Source organism: Aspergillus lentulus (assembly GCF_001445615.1).
Source record: "Aspergillus lentulus DNA, contig: Alt08, strain: IFM 54703, whole genome shotgun sequence".
NCBI classification, from domain to species: Eukaryota; Fungi; Ascomycota; class Eurotiomycetes; order Eurotiales; family Aspergillaceae; genus Aspergillus; species Aspergillus lentulus.
Genome location: NW_028322118.1, coordinates 2,480,358 through 2,500,039, shown reverse-complemented (window position 1 = coordinate 2,500,039; position 19,682 = coordinate 2,480,358). Strand labels below are relative to the sequence as shown.

Here is a 19,682-nt window from a genome sequence, read left to right as displayed (position 1 = left end):
ATGACTCTCAATTAAATTGCGTGCTATGGAAGAAAAGAAGTGATCACTCATGAGTCGTGAAGAATTACATTTTTGTAGTTTGATTTGACTTGACCAGCCGATGTTGGCAGCAAGATTTAAGCCAGGTTGGCCTTCTTCTTGAACACCAGCAGCAAGCCGCTGGTGGAAGCGTCGTGGTCACCACCTGCGCCGGGTGTCTCCAGCTCCTTCTGGATCTTCTTGGCAAGGACCTTGCCCAATTCGACACCCCACTGGTCGAAGGAGTTGATGTTCCACACAGCTCCCTCGGTGAAGGTGAGGTGTTCATAGTAAGCAATCAGGGCACCGAGCGTGGAGGGAGTGATCTTCTGAGCGAGGATGGAAGTGGTGGGGCGGTTACCCAGGAATGTCTTGTGAGGCACCAGGTTGTCGGGGGCACCCTCGGTCTTGACCTGCTCGGGAGTCTTTCCGACCATCAAGGCCTCGGACTGAGCGAGGAAGTTGGAGGCCAGCATGCGCTGGTGCTTGCCGCCCTCAACGGGGTTATGCGACTCAGCAGCCATGATGAAATCCGAAGGAATAAGCTTGGTACCCTGGTGCAGCAACTGGAAAAAGCTATGCTGGGCGTTGGTGGCGGGCTCGCCGAACAGAATGGGGCCGGTGGTGTACTTGACGTATTCCCCAGTGCGGGTGATTGCCTTGCCGTTACTCTCCATGGAGAGCTGCTGCAGGTAGGCGGGGAAGCGATGCAGGTACTGGTCGAAAGGTGCTACGAGGTGGGTCTGGGCGCCGAAGAAGTCGCTGTACCAGACGCTCAGCAGACCACCGAGAACAGGAATGTTCTGCTCGAGGGGAGTCTCGCGGAAGTGCTTATCCATGGCGTGAGCACCAGCCAGGAATTGGTGGAAGTTGTCGAAGCCAATGTAGAGGGCAACAGAGAGACCAATGGCGCTCCACACGGAGTAGCGACCGCCGACCCAGGACGCAAAACCGAACATGTTCTTCTTGTCAATACCAAACTTGGTCACCTCTTCCTCGTTGGTAGAGAGAGCGACGAAGTGCTTAGCAATGTGGGCTTCATCCTTGGCAGATTCAAGGAACCACTTCTTCGCGGAATTTGCGTTGGTGGTGGTCTCTGCAGTGGTGAATGTCTTGGAAGCAATCAGGAAAAGAGTGGTCTCAGGGTCGGAGTGCTTGAGAGCTTCGGCAATGTGGGTGCCGTCAATGTTGGAGACGAAATGAAGGGTCAGGTCCTCGGCGCCATAAGGCTTGAGCGCCTCGGTCACCATGACAGGGCCACTATTGGGGTGTAAGCAATCGTTCAGCGAAAGAATTACCTCTGGGGATTGAAGCAATGCAACACAAGTATAAGGTATAAGTAGCAAACTTACAGATCCGAACCACCGATACCAATGTTGACGATTGTCTTGATCTTTTTGCCTGTGTAACCCTTCCATTCACCGCTTCTAACCTGCTCCGTAAACTCCTTCATGTGCTCAAGCACGGAGTTGACATCCTCAACGACGCTCTTGCCGTTGACCTGCATGGGCTCGTTGGTGACATTGCGCAGAGCAACGTGGTAAACCGCACGGTTCTCGGTGAAGTTGATGGGCTCGCCCTTGAACATAGCATCGCGGAGTTCCTCAACACCGGCTTCTCTGGCGAGCTTCACCAGGAGGGCAAGGGTCTCCTCAGTGAGGAAGTTCTTGGAGAAGTCGAAGAGGATCTCGGTGTTGTCAACCGGGTTGGCGAAGGTACGGCTGAACTTCTCGAAGCGCTGGGGGTCCTTCTCAAAGTATTCCTTGAGGACAATGTTACGTCCGAGGGAGTTGTGGTGCTCCTGGAGCTCCTTCCAGGCACCGAGTTCTGTGGCCTGCGAAAAACCAGGCATTGTGACAGCTATGTAGGTTGTTGATCTGTAATAAGAGAGCTCTTGCGTCAGTGCGGGGCAAGAGGTAGAGGGGTATTAATAAGGGGAATGCAGCAGATTCAGAATTCGCGCGCAATGAAATAAATCTCGTACCTAAAGGAGGAGAGAGGTATGCGAGGAGTTCAGATTGTGTCTGAGGGTATGGATAGACGGAGGAGAGGAAGGGAGTAGATGAAATTCTAGAAGCGGGAAGCAGAGAGGGCGATGATGAAGGCCGGGAAAAACAGCTAGCCTGCTTGGAACCTGTTACGATAGCTATGGCTATGCGCTGGTACTACCTAAGGTACTAGGAAGGGAGTATGTCGTCAATCGGCCTGCTGGGGTCCGCTTGGAGGGGCTGACGTGGGGCAGGAGGGACCAGCGCTGAATTTATCCGACAAGATACTACTACTGACCAGGAGTGATGGAAGGATAGATAATATTCTGGAAAATGATTATATATCTGTGAGTAATAAAATCTATCATACTCACTTATGTTTACCAAATCATTGTTCATGAGGGTTTGAATGCTGTCGAAACCTCCTATGATCATCTGGACACTCCCAAGGTGGAATTACAATTCCGCAGTAATCTTGTCTGCATTGCCTGGTCTTCTTGGTAATCTAGTGCGTTCTAGACTTGGAGAAGACGATAATAATAAAAATACTCAGTGGCAGTAATGCAATTGGAAGACATTGATAAGGTCTATCCAGCTGACTTGAAGATTCTGGTGCTCCTCGGAGAATGCGGTAATGATGGACGACTGTACTCCGGATCAGCTTCACTGAGATCCGTGTTCCAGTTGCTGTACTGTCTGCCGGTAAGTCTAATGAAGAGAATCCCTTAGAGCTCTGTACATGGCGTCTATCTTGCCTTGAATTCCATACTAGCATCCCGATGATCCCTGCGGATCCCCTTCTGGCCGGTTAAATAGACAGATTAAGTAGTAAAGACGGTTTAAAACGGTGATGATGGCCACAACGGCAATTGCACTCTGCTTCTGTATTGTTACAAACTCAATTGGACACCCTGATCAATTTGCTTAGGCAGAGATTGATACTGATTTGTTGATCTCTAGTGTATCGGCATGGTTGCGCTCCTGCTTATTGTTTGTTGAACTGGAGCTCGCACTTCATATGTAGATCCTAGGGAGCCTCTCGGTGGCTGCAGTCATGGAATCTGGTTGACAGCTTCTTCTGGCGCTGTCTTAGCATTCCTGCGACCTCTTGCATGAATCAGTATCCTAGGTTGTGTTTACTGGCCATGATAGGCCATGATATATACTTGTTCATTAGGAGTGTCTGGAACTGTCTCAGAGCGGTGACCGGACTATGTTAATTCACTAGATATAGTACATGTGTTCATAGAGCATTAGGAGTGAATTTCAAGTTACAGAGTGATTCTCAAAGGCTCCTGCATCACTGTTATAGTGCAGTTGTATGGAGTAGTCACTAGAGGGTCTTCACAAGACAGTTCGATACCCAAAAAGGAAATGCACGGACCATACCGCCTTCACGACCGACTTTATCGCAAGTTTCTCCAAACCGACTCCGACAGTGATCGCAGCACTTGATCTACTCCTCAGACCTGCATTCTCAGCTATCATCTGCTGCAGGTGGTTTTTCCTTTCCTGTCTTTCTAATTAATCAGGAAATTCTAGTCCTCATCAAAAAACATAGCTAGTTCTGCCGGTATTCGATATTTTCCACAGAGTCCCTGTCCGTCGCTATCAGAGCGGCGAATCCAGCCGTGATGTACAATCCTTACCAAGGTATGCCCACTACGCGCAATTCTGCAGCCTTTGATCCCTCGGTGTGCAAGGCGCTAACTTAATTTTGCAGCTCCAGGTCTGTATGGCAGGCCTCCTGACTATGGAGCCTATGGAGCTCCTCCTGGCATGGGTGAGTATACACTGTTCTTTCATCGCGTGTCTTTCCATCTCTTCAATGTACTGATACATCCTAGCTCCTCCTCCTGGAATGGCAGCGCCGGGGACCGCGCCTCCCCCGGGGATGCAGCAGGCAAACATACCGCAGCCCGGTCGACCTGCGGGATTCCCGCCTAACTTTCAACCTCCCCCCAATATGCCCAACATCAACTTCTCTGCACCTGTGATCCGACTTGGGACGTCCGGCCCGTCGAAATCAGCTACTCCGGACACAAGCAAGGAACGGGAGGCTCCGGGAAGGCGTGCGGGTTTGGGTTCAACGAGTCTTGAGTCTCAGCGTCAGAATGTACGAGATGCGATGATGCAGCTGCAGCCTCCGACGAGGGAAGAGATTGTAAGGACTATCTTTGTTGGGGGGATTACCGAGGGCGCTGGCGGCGACGAGGGCGTCGAGAAGATTTTGCGGTCCGCTGGGAACCTCAGGCGGTGGATCCGCGCTACTGATGCCGATGATAAGCCGTGCAAGTTTGGCTTCGCAGAGTACGAGGACCCTGAAAGTCTCGGTACTGCTGTGGAAATACTAAAGGATGTGGAAGTGCCGGTCAAGAGACAAACGCCATCCGAGGAGGGTGACAAGAAGGAGCAGGAGGTGGAAAAGAGCACACTACTGGTTCGTATTATCGCCCTACAGGTTCATTTTACAGATCTAACCATGCTGCGATTAGGTGGTCGTGGACGATAGTTCCCTGAGCTATCTGGAGCAGTACGAAAACTCTAGAGGCGAAAAGGACCCAGCGGAGCATCAGGCGCGGCTCGATGCGGCGCGTAGCAAACTCGCCAGTGTTCTCTCCGAGCTTTTCCATCCTATCTCGCCCACCCGGAAGGAAGACTCCTCCGCCATCGATCGTGAGGGAGATACCACAATGAAGGATTCTGAAGGCGCCGATGGCACCTCAGCTGAAGTTGTCACCATTCCAATAACTGTTGAAGACGAGCTGTCGGACATTCCTCCTGAAATGAGGGAGACTGTTGCCAAGGAGATTGCAGCTTTCCGAGAGCGCAGCAACCGCAGGGACATTGAACGTTTGAAGCGAGAGGAGGAGATTGAGTCCATGGAGCGAGCACGGAATGCCAGCTCACGCCTTAATCGCCTGGCTTCTCCGCCACCTAGCGCTCCTAGTGGACCTGCTGCGGGGGCGAATGGTGTGCCCCTTGGTCCGCGAGACCGCGGCATGCCAAATGCACCTTCGGGGCCTAAGGGATTCGGCGTACAAATTCCCAAGGATTACCAGAAAGGAGTGTCGTTTGTCAACGGTGGTGCAATCAACGGCGCGACTGTGGTCTACACCGATAGAGATGACGAGGATACCGATGCAAGTGACGAAGAGCTAGAACGCCGACGCCAAGAAAAGAGAGAGGCTGAAATGGAGAAGCAGTTCCTTGACCAGGAACGGCGATGGCTCAATCGCGAGCGGAGCAGGACTGCAGCTCTGGAGCGTGAGAAGAAGCGGGATAAGGAGGAGGAGGCCAAGGCGCAAGAAATTCGCGATGAGGCTGATCGGCGGTATCGGGAATGGAACGATGACATCGAGGCCAGTCGCAAGGTTGAGGACTATTATGCCGATCGGGGCGCATGGCTCCGGAGCCGTGCTGCCTTCCGTGCTCGCGAGATCAGCAACGATGAGGCTGACCGTGCGGCCGAAGAACGAGAGCGCGCCCGGTCTGCGCAGCAACGCGAGCAGGCACGTGGCATGGCGGACGACTTCCTCGCGCGCCAAGCTGAGGAGCTGGAGGCGCGAACCCAGGCGCCCAGGGAGCCGCAGCGCTTCAAGCTTTCTCTTGGCGCTGCAGCCCAGAAGGCTCAAGCCGCCACCACCCGCCGGACAGTGGCCGAAGTGGAAGGACTGCTGGAGGACGAAGAAGAGCCCCAGGCGACCGTCAGACGACCCCTCATTCCCATCAAGTTCGACAGTGCTGCCGAAGCGGCCGGCCTCTCCGACGAGGAGCGGGCGCAAGCCGCTCGACAGCTGGCGGCAGAAATCCCCACCGACAAGGAAGGACTATGGAAGTGGGATGTCAAGTGGGAGTTTGTGGATGAGTCTGTTCTCCGAGAACAACTCAAGCCTTTTGTTGAGAAGAAGATCGTGGAGTACCTCGGAGTACAGGAGCAGATGTTGGTGGACGTGGTGGAAGAGCATGTCCGGAAACACGGACATCCTCAGGAGCTTGTGGAACAGCTGGAGGAGGTGAGATTCCCAGATTCCCGAGACGAATTATGATTCCACAGCAGAAGCTAACCCGATTGTCTACAGGCACTTGACGAAGAGGCGGAAGTACTGGTCCGCAAGTTGTGGCGAATGATTATTTTCTTCTCGGAAAGCGAGAAGAGAGGTCTTTCAGCATGATCGGTACTGTATCTGATAGGATGGAGATTCGATAGGGCTAGCAGTATTGGGCTGGTAGGGTGCTTCTAATTTGATATCCACCTCGACATGGGGTACTGTCCTCTGAACAGGTCTTCTGTTCCCTTCTTGCCTATCCCTCATCTCCCTATTTGAAACTCAATTAACTTCAGCCTCGTTTGAGGTATATGTATGCTTTCAAGCATGTAGCCCACCCCGCTAGTGTTCCAACCTCGCATTGGAACAGCCACGCCAATCGCATTTCTCTTGCTCTTCTTCATCTGTCTGATACCGTAGTCCAATTTAGCCCTCCAGATGATCCAAAATGGAACCGCAGAAATTGCCAGTGGACTCGTGACCATGTAGATACTAGGTACCTTACTGTACCTAGTATTCAGGAACCGTTTCATGGTCCCATACGGGCATAGATAATAAATTACGCGGAGGCGGCCCGATGGTCATGGGCAATTATATCATTGGCGGATAAACACCAACCAAAGCTTAGGACAATTTCTCCGCCAATGGCACTGCAGTCCCACGCACCCCCGGAGCAATCCAGGCGCAGTGGACAGTGTAATTGTTGTAATTGTTCCGCAGCGTAGTTCTGGATTGCTTGATTTAGCCTGAGGGGGAAGAGCGCCGAGGAGCCGTATATCTGGCGTGTCAGCCCCCCCATGTCTTGGAGGGGTAGTTAAGAATCTTTTCTTTCGTTCTTTGCTCTCTCTTTCAGCTGGGGTTGAGATTCCTTTGGTTCCCTGAGTGTATACCGAGTGACTTCGGTGCATTGAATTGACTACATTGTTATTCCCCCGCATTTCAGAGGTCAGTTTCGTCGCGGCGTCTTTTGTTCAATTGCCATGTGCGATATGATGGTGAAGGCGCTGATGGATCTGGGATCGACGTTGACGTTTGTCTAGAATATCTTTCCCACGCGAGTGTTGAGCAGACGTCATGGTTAAGATCACTGGCTTCAGCACCCGGGATGTGAGGTTTCCTGTAAGTTGCGCCGCCCCAGATGGACGGGTCAATTGGCTAAGAAAGAGTGAACTAGACCTCCCTCGACAAGACTGGCTCCGATGCCATGAACGCTGCGGGTGATTACTCGGCGGCGTACTGTATCATCAACACAGACTCGTCATATGCTGGTCATGGCATGGTACGCATCAGCCTTTGTCTACCTATAAAATGAGGAAAGAAAGAACTAATTGAGGCCGCGACAGACCTTCACCATTGGCCGTGGAAATGAGATCGTCTGCGCCGCCATTGGCCTTCTCGCTCCCCTGGTAGTGGGCAAGGACCTGGACGAGCTGACCGCCGACTGGGGCAAGACATGGCGCTACCTGGTATCCGACAGCCAACTGCGCTGGATCGGACCCGAGAAGGGTGTCATCCACCTTGCCCTAGGAGCCGTGGTCAATGCTCTCTGGGATCTGTGGGCCAAGACCCTGAACAAGCCCGTCTGGCGCATCGTCGCGGACATGACTCCCGAGGAGTTCGTCCGCTGCATTGACTTCCGCTACATCACTGATGCCATCACCCCCGAGGAGGCCATTGCTCTGCTCAAGGAGGTTGAGCCCACCAAGCAGGAGCGTATCAAGGAGGCCGAGCAGAGCCGGGCTGTGCCGGCCTACACCACCAGCGCTGGGTGGCTTGGCTACACCGAGGATAAGCTGCGCGCGTTGCTGAAGGAGAGTGTTGCCCAGGGCTACAAGCACTTCAAGCTCAAGGTCGGCGCCAACGTGGAGGAGGACCGTCGCAGATTGGCCATCGCTCGTGAGGCCATCGGTTACGACCGGGGTAACATCCTGATGGTCGACGCCAACCAGGTACGACCCCCCATTCCTTTTCCGGATTTGTTCCTGTGAACTAACGCCTTTTGTGTCTTCAGGTCTGGTCCGTCCCCGAAGCCATCGAATGGATGCACCAACTCGCCGAGTTCAAGCCCTGGTTCATCGAAGAGCCCACCTCCCCTGATGACATACTCGGCCACGCCGCCATCAAGAAGGCCCTCGAGAACACCCCGCACGGCACCATCGGCGTCGCCACCGGCGAGATGTGCCAGAACCGCGTCGTCTTCAAGCAGCTCCTGCAGGCGGGAGCGCTGACCGTCCTCCAGGCCGACGCCTGCCGTGTCGGCGGCGTCAACGAGGTGCTCGCCATATTGCTGCTGGCCCGCAAGTTTGGTGTCCCCATCGTCCCCCACTCCGGTGGTGTCGGTCTGCCCGAGTACACCCAGCACCTGAGCACCATCGACTATGTCGTCGTCAGCGGCAAGAAGAGCGTGCTGGAGTATGTGGACCATCTGCACGAGCACTTCGTGCATCCTTCTAGCGTCAAGGATGGATACTATGTCACTCCCATGGAGCCTGGGTACAGTGTGGAGATGAAGCCCGAGAGCATGGATGCGTTTGCTTTCCCCGGTGAGGAGGGCAAGAGTTGGTGGCGGACAGAGGCTGCCAAGACTATCTTGGAAGGTCCTCGGATATAAGCTGCTGAAAAAGAGAAATGTTATAGATTATGTGTTATGAGAATAATGTGTTGTTATTCGAATGTGAGTATGATATGCATTAATGCATTCCAAATTGCCAAAGTTTTGCATATGTAATTCGTAATGAGCGCTTTAGAGAGGGCCCGAGGGAAAGAGACAACCAGACTGCCCGTCCCAAGTGTCAAATATCTATAATACAAGTCTTATACATGAACCAAATGTTTGGTCTTTAGGCTGTGTTCAGTTTGAACACTGATCGTGATACAAACCCGCTTTGGTCTAAGAGTAACCTGGCCGGTTCGAGAGGAACAGACCCCTTGAGCCTAGCATATAGCTAGTAACGTCCATTCATGACAGCTCCGACTGGTCTAGGCTCCCATGTACGCCCGTAATGGAGTCGCGGGACATTCGTTGGTCGATCAGACATATGCTGACCGGGAGATACAATTGCATAGGCGCAATTCCATGAGCAGCTATCGCCACTGAATGCCAAAGATCTTCAGCGCCTTGGCAACTCCGGGCTTTTCTTGGGCTTGCTCTAGGATGACACGCGAATGTCCTTGAGAAAGTCAGTAACGAGGAAGGTCTTGGGAAGAACGGACGACTAACCTTTGACATCCAATGCGAGAAGCAGGTATTCCCATTCATCCTTGTCCAAGGGTTTCATCATATGCACAATCACGATTCCGGAGTTGAGAGGTCCTTCGACCTATAAAGGGTCAGCATCTCTCCGAGAGTATAGTAAGTGAGTCAAAGTACATGAAAATGCATCTTCATGTGCTCGCGACCCTGCCGATCCTTGAAGGTTGAAGTCCTGAGCCGTTGTCATCAGTTTCTGGGGAGAAAAGAGAACAACGGCGACATTCTTACGCAATAGGCCTATTTCGCTCCCATCGGCTCCCGGTACTCTCCCCATATGCCTTAATCTCTCTTCGATCGCCTAGTAGATCCGTGCACCGCGGATCGTCAATGATGCGTTGGACAGCCTTCTCGAACTGCCATGTCCTGCTGTTCGGCGACAAGACCTCTGTATAGAGCAGGTAGAAAACTCCGCCCTAATTGCTGTTAGAGCCGTTGGCCACCACCGGAGACTCCCCATGAGAGTGTTCAAGGCCGAATATCATCTCACCGTCAAGACCGCGCCGGCTACTATGACAAGAAAGTTGAGCGACTGCTGCGTCGCTCGCGCAACCTTTTCCCTTCCGCTCAATTCTCCCCACTCATATCGCCCATCGTCAGATAGCACTGTGACATTTCTCCGTCTCGGGGTCGCCTTGGGACCAGAACCTCCTCCAAGATCGCTATGTGTTGCGTAGAACCGTGTCAAAGTCGTCATGCGGGGAAACGCTGGGCGCACGAGTAGGGCGGCCGAGGCCTTCGGGATCGAAGTACTTGGGAGGAAATGAGGACTCATCATGACTGTGTATCGGGGAGCGATTGACGACTCATCAGAATCCACGGTCGCAGGTTCAAACGTCAAGTCCGAAATTGTATTATCATCTGCTCGAATCCGTCAAATCTATGAAAGTACTGCACGCGATATCGAAACTCGGCCATGTGGGGACGGGCCCTGGATGCAGTGGGTCACGTGGGAAGTCTTGTTGCAACAGCGGTTCGAAACTTTCAGGGTCAGTTTTCAACTGTAATTGCAATACACTCTAGAGTACCTGAAATGTGTACATGACCTGAGGTTGTGGTCTGGTATCCATCTCATAGAAAGTTAGTAAATATTGACTGTAAGACCTTGGGCAGTCTATTTTCTATGGCTATTGTGTCCAATTTTGTGTGAACCTCATCGTTTGTTGCAGCTCTCGCCGAACTCATCATCGTCGCCCAAAGTGGCAACCCGTCCGAGGAGCCGAAAATTACTGGGTTGTTGTGCAAATCGTCAAAGGAGACGCTCCGACCACGTTCGCCGCATTTTGGATCTCTCCCTCCCCTTCAAACACCTGGACTTTCCGTGCGGCTCGCTCGAGGCACGTTTCCTCTCAAATTCATTCCTACAACTTGATTCCAGACTGCGGTCACAATGAGTGCTACAAAAGCGCAGTCTCAAAAGATTTTCGAGAAGCTCAAGTTGAAGCCCGCAAACAAGGTGCGCATTGCCCCTCCTTAACTCGCCTGGTGCCGTGCTAATCTGCGTTTCACTTGATAGATATGCTTCGACTGCGGCTCCAAGAACCCGACATGGTCGTCAGTGCCTTTCGGTATCTACTTGTGTCTTGACTGCTCAGCCCATCACCGTAATCTTGGTGTCCATATCTCTTTTGTTCGTTCCACGAACCTCGACCGTATGCAACCCCTGCTGCCACGGCCTCTATCACATGTCTTGAGGACTAACTAGTCGTATACAGAATGGCAATGGGAGCAGCTTCGGATTATGAAGGTCGGCGGAAATGAATCAGCTACCAAGTATTTCCAATCGCATGGAGGATCCGCCGCTTTAGCTAGCAAGGACGTCAAGGTCAAATACACCTGCAACGCTGCTGTGAAGTACAAGGAGGAGTTGAAAAGGCGGGCTGCGCAGGATGCTCAACAGTTCGTCCTTCAGTGACTCTCGGCTCTATCAGACACGAAAATGCTGATTTGGTCTTATTCAGATACCCCGAAGAGGTTGTGATCACAGACATTCCCGCTGGCACTGCTTCGGACGGATCGAGTACCCCTGCTGGTGACGCGGACGACGATTTCTTTTCTTCATGGGATAAGCCTTCTATCAAGCGGCCCAGCAACCCACCTTCGCGCACAGGTACCCCCCCAGTGGTGAGCCGGACTGCATCACCCTTCCTGAACGCTGGTGCCAATGGCAATGGTGCTCGCTCGAAATCGCCTCTTTCAGCCTCGGACAAGGAGGCTACTTCGCCTGCTCCGACCGCTATCCGGGCAAGCGCTTCTGTCCGGAAGGCATCGTCTACAACTACCGCGAAGAAGGGCAGCGTTCTAGGCGCCAAGAAAGCGCCTAAGCTGGGTGCTAAGAAGATTGGCGGAGCGGAAGCCATCGATTTTGAGGAGGCGGAGCGAAAGGCCAAAGAGGAGGCAGAGCGCATTGAGAAACTTGGATACGACCCCGAAGCAGAACAAGCCGAGGCCGATGCCAAAGCCAAGGCTTCCACTGCTGCCACCGCTATCGCTTCTCCTACTCCAATTAGCCCAAGAGCAGGTGGCTTCGGGTCCTCTAGCAAATCTCATGAACGAAGCGCCAGTGAAGTGGAGCGCCTCGGAATGGGTATCGGAAGACTTGGATTCGGCCAGACTGTTGGCGCAAAGCCTGCCGCTCCCAAGAAGCTGGGATTCGGTTCTGTTGCTCCTGTCAGGAGCGCTGAAGATGGTTTGTTCTATTTGATCTCTGGAACGGTTTTATTAGATTCTAACCAAGTATCAGAGGAGGAACTTGAGCGCACCAGATCCCGATTCGGTAGCCAGAAGGGTATCTCGTCGGACGAGTTCTTCGGACGGGATCGCTTCGACCCTAATGCGCAGGCCGAAGCTAAAGAGCGACTCCGCCAGTTTGACGGGGCAACCGCCATCTCGAGCAACGCTTACTTTGGTCGTCCGGAAGATGATTTCGCGACTGGTGATGACACTTATGGCGATCTTGAGAGTGCAGCCAAGGATTTCGTTCGCCGCTTCGGTATTACGGCTGGTGATGATCTCGAAAACTTGACACAGCTTGTAGGTGAAGGTGCTGTCAAATTGCAGGGTAAGTACAGCCGTTGCTCTCGGCTTTAGGATTTTGACCTTTGACTGACCCTTCAAACAGGAGCTATCCGCAGCTATCTCAACAGCTAGATGCTGCAAATTGATTTTGTCGATGTTTCTTCTTGTCAGTGCAAGCAAGCTCCGCACCATGCTTGTTTCTACTTCATTCCCAGCAAGCCTTTTCGTGCATTCAAATAGTGTTCCCCCCCATAGTATCTATTCACTCATCAATATATCCTTCCTTTTACTGAAAATCATCCATTGTGCCAGCATCTGGGTTCCGAGAGGCTACATGTGCTCTCAGACTTGTCTCCTGATCATGATCCTTGTGATGGTGATGGTTTCCCCTACCCGGTTTAACAGCCTCTTCATTGAATTAGGTAATCTTGGTGAGGTTCAGATCTGTCTATGTCTTGGGTGCGGCGCCTTGTAAAATAGAGTTTGGATATGATCAAGCCTGATAGAGACTTACACCTGATAAGGCCTCGCCATTACAACAAGTGTCATCGATTTAGACCCTCCTTGTCACTTCTTCCCGCTCGTCCAGTAGCAAGTCCAAGTGTACTATTCTCGGTCCATTAAATTTTTTGACAAGGTAGGAAACCCAACGGTGTAAGTTTTGAACTGCAACGTTATACACGGTATATAGCATCAGCCACCTTGGCAACCTGCCACATCTCCTTGACATCGTGCACACGCACAATATCCGCTCCCCCGGCAATACTAGCGGTGACAGTCGCCGCGGTGCCCCAAGTGCGCTCACTCGCCTTCTCCACGCCCGTAAGCCGGCCAATGAATCTCTTCCGACTCGGCCCCATCAACCAGGGGAAGTACTCTAACCCTTCGATACCGGTGCGGAACTGCTGCAGATCGCGCAGGATGGCCAAATCATGGGGCATATTCTTGGCGAAGCCGAGGCCAGGGTCGAGAATGATGCGCCAGCGGCGGATACCGGCTGCTTCGGCGGCTGCGACGCGCGCGCGGAGCTCGGCGCCGACGTCCTGGATGATGCCGTTCGGGTAATCTGTTAGCTTGGTCATTGTGGAGGGGGTGCCGCGCATGTGCATCAGGATGACGGCTTTGCCCGTGCGGGCCATGGTGGGGAGCATTTCCGGGTCGAGGGTGCCGGCGGAGACGTCGTTGATGATGTCTGCGCCGGCAGCGCAGGCCTTCTCGGCTACTTTGGCGCGGTAGGTGTCGATGCTGATGGCGATGTTGTTGGCTTCGGGGATAGAGGTGCGGATGTGTCGTATTACCGGGATGACTCGGGCTAGCTCTTCGGCCTCGCCGACTGGGGTTGAACCTGGCCGGGTACTCTCGCCGCCGATGTCGATGATCGTTGCGCCGGCTGCGATGAGGTTGCGGACGGTCTCGGTGAGGGCGGAGAGATCCTGCGAGAAATGCTTGCCGCCGTCGGAGAAAGAATCCGGGGTCACGTTGAGGATGGCCATGATGTGAGTTCCACGTTTGGGATCTGTTGAGCGCAGTGGTGGGAAATGCGGGGATATGTGAGTGGTGGCCACTGGCACTGGTTCTGGAGGCGGAAGTGACTTCAAGTAGGATAGATAGCTCCTATTCTTTCCGGGAATAGGTGGTAACTCATGAGGAATAAGCCTATCCGTTATCCATGAGTCTCTGATGCTGGGGCAAGCTACGTCCGTTCGTCGCAATACTCACTGGCAAAGGGGGCGTAGGACAAAATCCCGTTCCAGCATCAACTTATGTGGGATGTTGAGACGCTCGTGGGAAAACACTTCTTGGTCATAGAGGAGAATATCCAGATCAATGGACCGTGGCCCTTTATCAATAAGTTTCCTTCGACCTAGAGCCAGCTCGATTGATTGCAGTGTGTCCAACAATTCGAGAGGCCCCAAGCTGGTTTCCACCTGTCAAGGATAGTCAATATATGGCCCCAAAGCATGCTTGGATAACTGACCTCACAAACACCATTCATGAAAGGGTCTTGATCAAGAACATACATTGGTGCAGTCTCAAAGAGAGAGCTCGTTCTCTTGACTCTGATATGAGCCCTTTCCATCTCCTTGCAAGCTTTTTCAATCATTTCAACCCGCTCCCCCACATTGCTCCCAAGGGCAATGTAGGCCCGGTGCATAGGAGGACTATCTGGGTTCATCCTGGCATTAAATGCATTCCTATGAGCGGTAGAGAAATTTTGGTGTTGAGACACGTGCTTTAAAGACACATTCTTGATGTTGTCGTGTTTCAAGTTAGGCAAGATTCGCTTATGAGGATAGCTAGATGTCGGCAACCCTGAAAAACTGGCATTAGCCTCAAAAGCTACACCGGAAGGGCCAGAGGCCACAAATGACTCCCAGTCACAATACTGAGTAAGCGCAAACAGTTCATCGATTCATGTCTCTCAGATACATACTTGAACTGGAAGAAGATAGAAATCTATGGTCTAGGACGTTAGACTATATTGGTACCGCATAAATAACGCAATACTCGGAGGAAACAGTAAACCTGCCTCTTCGTCTGATTGTGATGAGATCTTATGCAGTCTGGCATACAAACTTTCCCCGACGATTCGTTCGATGTTTGTGGTAGACTGGAGAGCAAAAGGCGCACACCGGAAGACTGCCGCAGAGGAGAGCTACAAGCAGCGGACCTTAGTGATACAGCATTAGAATGCCAGCTAACAGCCAGGCAATGTCTCATGCTGTCTGTCCAAAACACCACAAGATGCGGCTGCGTTACAATGCTCGAGCATCTAAAGAATCATACGTCACGACGGTGAAGGCGCAGATGCTCAGCTTCAGGAAGTCACGTGGAAGCTGTCATCTGTCATGCCTCAGGCACTCATCAACCCAGTCTGCTGCCTGAAATACAAGGCATTAAGTGGTAGCTAACCCCACCCGCTTAGTCATCAGCAGGCTTGGCTTTCGGCATTAAAGCGCATATGCTCGGGCATAGAGAGAGGAGAGAGCGGAGAGAGAAGCACACGTTGACAGGGCGGCCCTGTTCAGCCGAGGCTCGTGCTAGCAGATCATGCTATGCTTCTCCTCTCCTCGGTTCCCCGGCTTAGCCTTGTTCTTCTCCAGATTCTCCCTATTATTATTAGAGTTGCGCCGTTGATACCCTCCACTTTCTCCAGATCCTCTTCTCTTGTCTATCATCCTTGATCCCTATCTTTGTATTCCGTTGCTTCCTCTAGCATCCGAGCTCACCTGTCCCCATCTACAACCATGGCTTCTCCTCGTAAGCTTCACTACCCTCAGATCAGCCCACATCATCTTTGAACCGTTCGACATCGCTCCGTGCAAATTATGTCGCTCTGGCTTTGAAAGAATTTCCTGCTGACGCATTGTGTCTTCCATAGAGCAAATCCGTACTACCCTCACCGATCTGCTCAAGATCAACCACCCCGTCCTGCTGGCAGGTATGAACGTGGCCGCTGGTCCCAAGTTGGCTGCCGCTGTCACCAATGCTGGTGGCTTGGGTGTTATCGGTGGTGTTGGCTACACCCCTGAAATGCTCCGTGAACAGATTGCAGAGCTGAAGAGCTACCTAAACGACAAGAACGCACCTTTCGGTGTTGACCTTCTGCTTCCTCAGGTCGGAGGTAGCGCTCGTAAGACCAAGTCAGATCTCCTCCCTTTGATTACAAAAAGTTCATATTGGGACCCAGATGCTGACACAGCTTTATCTAGCTACGACTACACCAAGGGCAAGCTTAACGAGCTGGTTGATATCATCATTCAGGAAGGCGCCAAGCTCTTCGTATCCGCTGTCGGTGTTCCTCCTAAGCACGTCGTGGAAAGACTTCACACCGCTGGTATCCTTTACATGAACATGATTGGTCACCCCAAGCACGTTCAGAAGGCCCTTGATGCGGGTGCCGACATCATCTGTGCTCAGGGTGGTGAGGGTGGTGGTCACACGGGTGATGTGCCTACCACCATCCTTATCCCTACTGTTGCCAAGCTGTGCCAGGGCAAGAAGAGCCCTATGACTGGCCAGCCCGTGCAGGTCGTTGCTGCTGGCGGTCTGTTCAATGGCAACTCCCTCGCCGCTGCTCTGATGCTGGGTGCCTCCGCTGTCTGGATTGGCACCCGCTTTATCCTCGCTGATGAGGCCGGTGCTCCTGTTGCTCACCAGGAGGCTGTGCGCACCGCCGGTTTTGAGGACAATGTTCGCACCATCATCTTCACTGTAAGTCCACTTGCCCAATGCAGGTCAGGGTACGGTCAGCTAATATGTACCAGGGTCGTCCCATGCGTGTTCGTAAGAACGCATACATCCAGAACTGGGAGGAGAACCGCCGAGAAGAGATGAAGGAGCTCACATCCAAGGGAATTATCCCTGTCGAGCACGATTTCGAGAACCTCGGCGACGATGTTGATGACGAGACTCTGGACAACGCTCGCCCATTCCTGATGGGTAAGGTTTCCGCTGTGGTTTCGGAGAAGAAGCCCGCCAAGGCTATCGTCGACGAGATCGTCTCGGACGCTGCTGCTCTCTTGAAGCAGGGTAACAGGATGCTTGCCAAGCTGTAGATTTTTTTTTTCTTATTTTATCGTACATAGCACGCTATACCTCATGACCTTTTGTGTACGGATGACGTCTAGCTCATAGATTCGTGGGCGGGGTGATATATTCTGCATTGACTACTCAAAAATTGGAGCGATTATTCTCAAGCTATTTCCTATGCATGGAAAGTAGACAATCCTCGAAGACGAGAGGTAAGGCAGATTCTAGCATTAGCCTAGCGGGCAGATGGTTTGCCTCGAATATTCCACTCCGGAGTGCTCTGTAATTCGTACTCAGTACTAATACTCACTCGTCACAATTGGCTAAGGTATCCTCGACTCCGGCAAAGGTGTACACTTCCCTAAGTTAGAAACCCATGTCTCAACCCCAGAACTTCCAAATGCTCAAAGTGGAATTAAGAGTCAGTCATCGGCCACAGCACCACCTCGATCACTGAATTAAACCCAGCATGATATGAGCGCTAGCGTTTAATCCATGTCATCACTTGCTTGAGAACATCCGTAATTATGAACGCAGGCATGCCACGAAATAAGGTAGATAACGATACAGTGCACAACTGCATACCGAAACGGCTGGTAAAGTGCATTGATTGTTTACATCCCGAGTTCCGAGTCGGTATCCATTCGATGCGGTTCGGCTTTGCGCGTTCTTAAATTTGCCTGCCGATGGGTAAGCTGAGGAGCCCTAAGGTACGGAATTATGGGTCCTGAGTGGGGACTGCGGAGGCCGTCTGTATCAAACGGTTCATGAATAACCAGTGGAACCGTCAAGTCCGCTGGATCATGGCGGCCAGATGTGCTGGCGTATATTTGAAGCTTCGGTCAATGCATCTTTGATACCGGGATGCTGTATGTAGACTTTCTTGCAGAGCTGCGTTAGGGCTCGTGAATTTATCCTCCAGACCGCAGGTTTGGTCAATCGAGGGGAGGCAAATCCCCGAGGCATTGAGCGGAAGCGAGATCTCGTTTTTCACGCTGTAGTCGACCCGTCTTGCGGTACTCGAGTTCCTGTAGATGCCACGGGCGCTATGGTTTCTCCTAGGAGCATACGGAATGTATATGCATGGTTGTTCATAACGATGATGGCGTTCGCCATCGAACTGCGGTGGCTAAGGACAGGCCGGGGCAGCTTGTGAGCATTAAGGCTGAGTCTCGAGCCGATATGGCAGACACACTGAACCTTCATCGGATCTTGAGGACAAGTCTATGCTCTGTGAAAACTGAGGGTGTGAAATTTGTTGAAAAAAGTGAAACCGGAGGTCCTTCTGGTTCAGCCTGTAGAAACCAATCAATGTTGAGAGGCGTCTCGCTAATGAAATCATTGATAGCCAAAGTTCAGCGCAATATGACTGCTATGATCAGTAACAAGCGATAGCTTCGACCCTGGTCAATTAATCACGATGAGCGCATTCCTGCCTGAACCTCAAGACAGTCACAAGCCTTGAGATCAGGTATTGATAGCAGTCATTTCAACAATATCCAATGAAGGCCATGGCAGATATTAATCGCAGTTTGCGCTAATGCACGTTTCTGAAGCAAAGCATATGCCGCTTAGACTTCGCCTGCGTCAGATGATAGATCAGAGATACCCTGATAAGCATAAATGGAGGCCGGCGATCACCGCTATCCTAGCAATAAAGAACGTAGGTTTCCGAGGACATTTAGGTTGCAGCAACCCCTCAAGGTTGGGGTAGAAATCTGGGGAACAAATGATGGCAGGTCGAGATGGATGGAACTAGGATATGCCAAGGCCCTTTAGTATTGACGAACGTTTCTATCACTGAGACAGGCTTCAAATCTTGGAGAGTGACGACGCACATGTTAATGAAAATGGTTACCAACTATGCTACCATCCTCATCAGTTACGAAGTCTAATGCAGATCGTATGTGCTGAGCAGCATAGTTTAGATAACGCAGAGAATTGCCAAGGAGAAGGTCCGAATGGTCGGCGTCAGCCCGTGCTCTGGATGATAACGACAAGGAAGTAGGTCAATCTTCCGGGGTCAGATGCTCTGCGATAACAGGGATAGATAACATGTTTTTCATAGGAGTTCAAGAGATGATCATAATTATCAGGTACAATTTATCGACGTTTGTAATCATCGATAGTAGGGGGTACCTACCTCTCTGTCTTTCCCTAGCGTTCGGAATGTCGAGGTACCTATCAGCGAAGGAGACCTTATCAGCATTTCTCTTGCCACTCGTGGTCCAGGTGGGGGACAGATAATAGCCCATCCAATGAAAATGCTATATGTCTTGATCCGCGCCAAGTCCATTAGACGCTAATTTTGCTTAGCGACGGTGTGTCGAGAAACTGCAAGGTATGATTGGTGTAAATGAAGGCTTGCGCCCTTTCTTTCTGGAACGAAAGCGGGGACCCGAAACTACTTTCGAGACAAGAAAAAAATGCTTAACCTGCGATTTCCTGCAGGACACGCGACTGGGATTTCCGGCCACTCAGTCGAACGCGGGTGTGGAGTCTGCCCAGCGGATGTGACGGCTGGTCTTCGGTCTCGTTACCAAATGGGACCTTTAGTGAAGCGTTATCATAAGTGCTTCTTGGTAAGATCTTGTCTCACGGTGGGCCCCGGGAGGATTGAGAGCTGCGTAGGCCAAACCCTGTGTGGGAAAGATTTTTATCTGAGCACGCGAAACCAGTACCTATATTAATCGGCTCTTGCCCCATCCTCTGTCAGAGAAAAAAAAAAGAAAGGGAAAAAGAGAAAGATGTGGTCGCCTTTCTTCTCTCTCTTTCTCACCTTACCTGGTCGTTGAGCTTGTAGAGCTCTTCCCTTTACTCTTATCA

At 52.0% G+C, this 19,682-nt stretch overlaps 7 protein-coding genes across 7 annotated transcripts; 4 read left to right on the top strand and 3 right to left on the bottom strand.

Moving 5' to 3' along the window:
* Positions 1 to 116: 116 nt before the first annotated feature.
* Positions 117 to 1,870, bottom strand: ALT_4063 (glucose-6-phosphate isomerase; the record flags this gene model as incomplete). The annotated part of the gene is made up of 2 exons (XM_033556677.2): positions 117 to 1,278; positions 1,371 to 1,870. The coding sequence occupies 2 exons, from the start codon at positions 1,868 to 1,870 to the stop codon at positions 117 to 119; spliced, it is 1,662 nt and encodes a 553-aa protein (XP_033412568.2).
* Positions 1,871 to 3,640: 1,770 nt separating this feature from the next.
* ALT_4062 (uncharacterized protein) lies at positions 3,641 to 6,181 on the top strand (the record flags this gene model as incomplete). The annotated part of the gene is made up of 5 exons (XM_033556678.2): positions 3,641 to 3,659; positions 3,730 to 3,789; positions 3,854 to 4,446; positions 4,502 to 6,022; positions 6,089 to 6,181. 5 exons carry the CDS (start codon positions 3,641 to 3,643, stop codon positions 6,179 to 6,181), a joined length of 2,286 nt encoding a protein of 761 aa, XP_033412569.1.
* A 948-nt stretch (positions 6,182 to 7,129) lies between these two features.
* On the top strand, positions 7,130 to 8,666 carry ALT_4061 (L-fuconate dehydratase; the record flags this gene model as incomplete). The annotated part of the gene is made up of 4 exons (XM_033556679.1): positions 7,130 to 7,174; positions 7,230 to 7,334; positions 7,399 to 8,004; positions 8,067 to 8,666. The coding sequence occupies 4 exons, from the start codon at positions 7,130 to 7,132 to the stop codon at positions 8,664 to 8,666; spliced, it is 1,356 nt and encodes a 451-aa protein (XP_033412570.1).
* A 473-nt stretch (positions 8,667 to 9,139) lies between these two features.
* On the bottom strand, positions 9,140 to 10,083 carry tim21 (the record flags this gene model as incomplete). Its single annotated transcript, XM_033556680.1, has 5 exons — positions 9,140 to 9,225; positions 9,276 to 9,375; positions 9,426 to 9,480; positions 9,537 to 9,721; positions 9,796 to 10,083. 5 exons carry the CDS (start codon positions 10,081 to 10,083, stop codon positions 9,140 to 9,142), a joined length of 714 nt encoding a protein of 237 aa, XP_033412571.1.
* Positions 10,084 to 10,695: 612 nt separating this feature from the next.
* Positions 10,696 to 12,455, top strand: ALT_4059 (ADP-ribosylation factor GTPase-activating protein; the record flags this gene model as incomplete). Its single annotated transcript, XM_033556681.1, has 6 exons — positions 10,696 to 10,761; positions 10,822 to 10,957; positions 11,021 to 11,204; positions 11,267 to 11,994; positions 12,049 to 12,366; positions 12,427 to 12,455. 6 exons carry the CDS (start codon positions 10,696 to 10,698, stop codon positions 12,453 to 12,455), a joined length of 1,461 nt encoding a protein of 486 aa, XP_033412572.1.
* Positions 12,456 to 12,997: 542 nt separating this feature from the next.
* On the bottom strand, positions 12,998 to 14,499 carry ALT_4058 (folic acid synthesis protein; the record flags this gene model as incomplete). The annotated part of the gene is made up of 3 exons (XM_033556682.1): positions 12,998 to 13,979; positions 14,043 to 14,251; positions 14,302 to 14,499. 3 exons carry the CDS (start codon positions 14,497 to 14,499, stop codon positions 12,998 to 13,000), a joined length of 1,389 nt encoding a protein of 462 aa, XP_033412573.1.
* Positions 14,500 to 15,571: 1,072 nt separating this feature from the next.
* On the top strand, positions 15,572 to 16,882 carry ALT_4057 (nitronate monooxygenase; the record flags this gene model as incomplete). The annotated part of the gene is made up of 3 exons (XM_089599679.1): positions 15,572 to 15,584; positions 15,706 to 16,538; positions 16,592 to 16,882. The coding sequence occupies 3 exons, from the start codon at positions 15,572 to 15,574 to the stop codon at positions 16,880 to 16,882; spliced, it is 1,137 nt and encodes a 378-aa protein (XP_089456017.1).
* Positions 16,883 to 19,682: the final 2,800 nt, after the last annotated feature.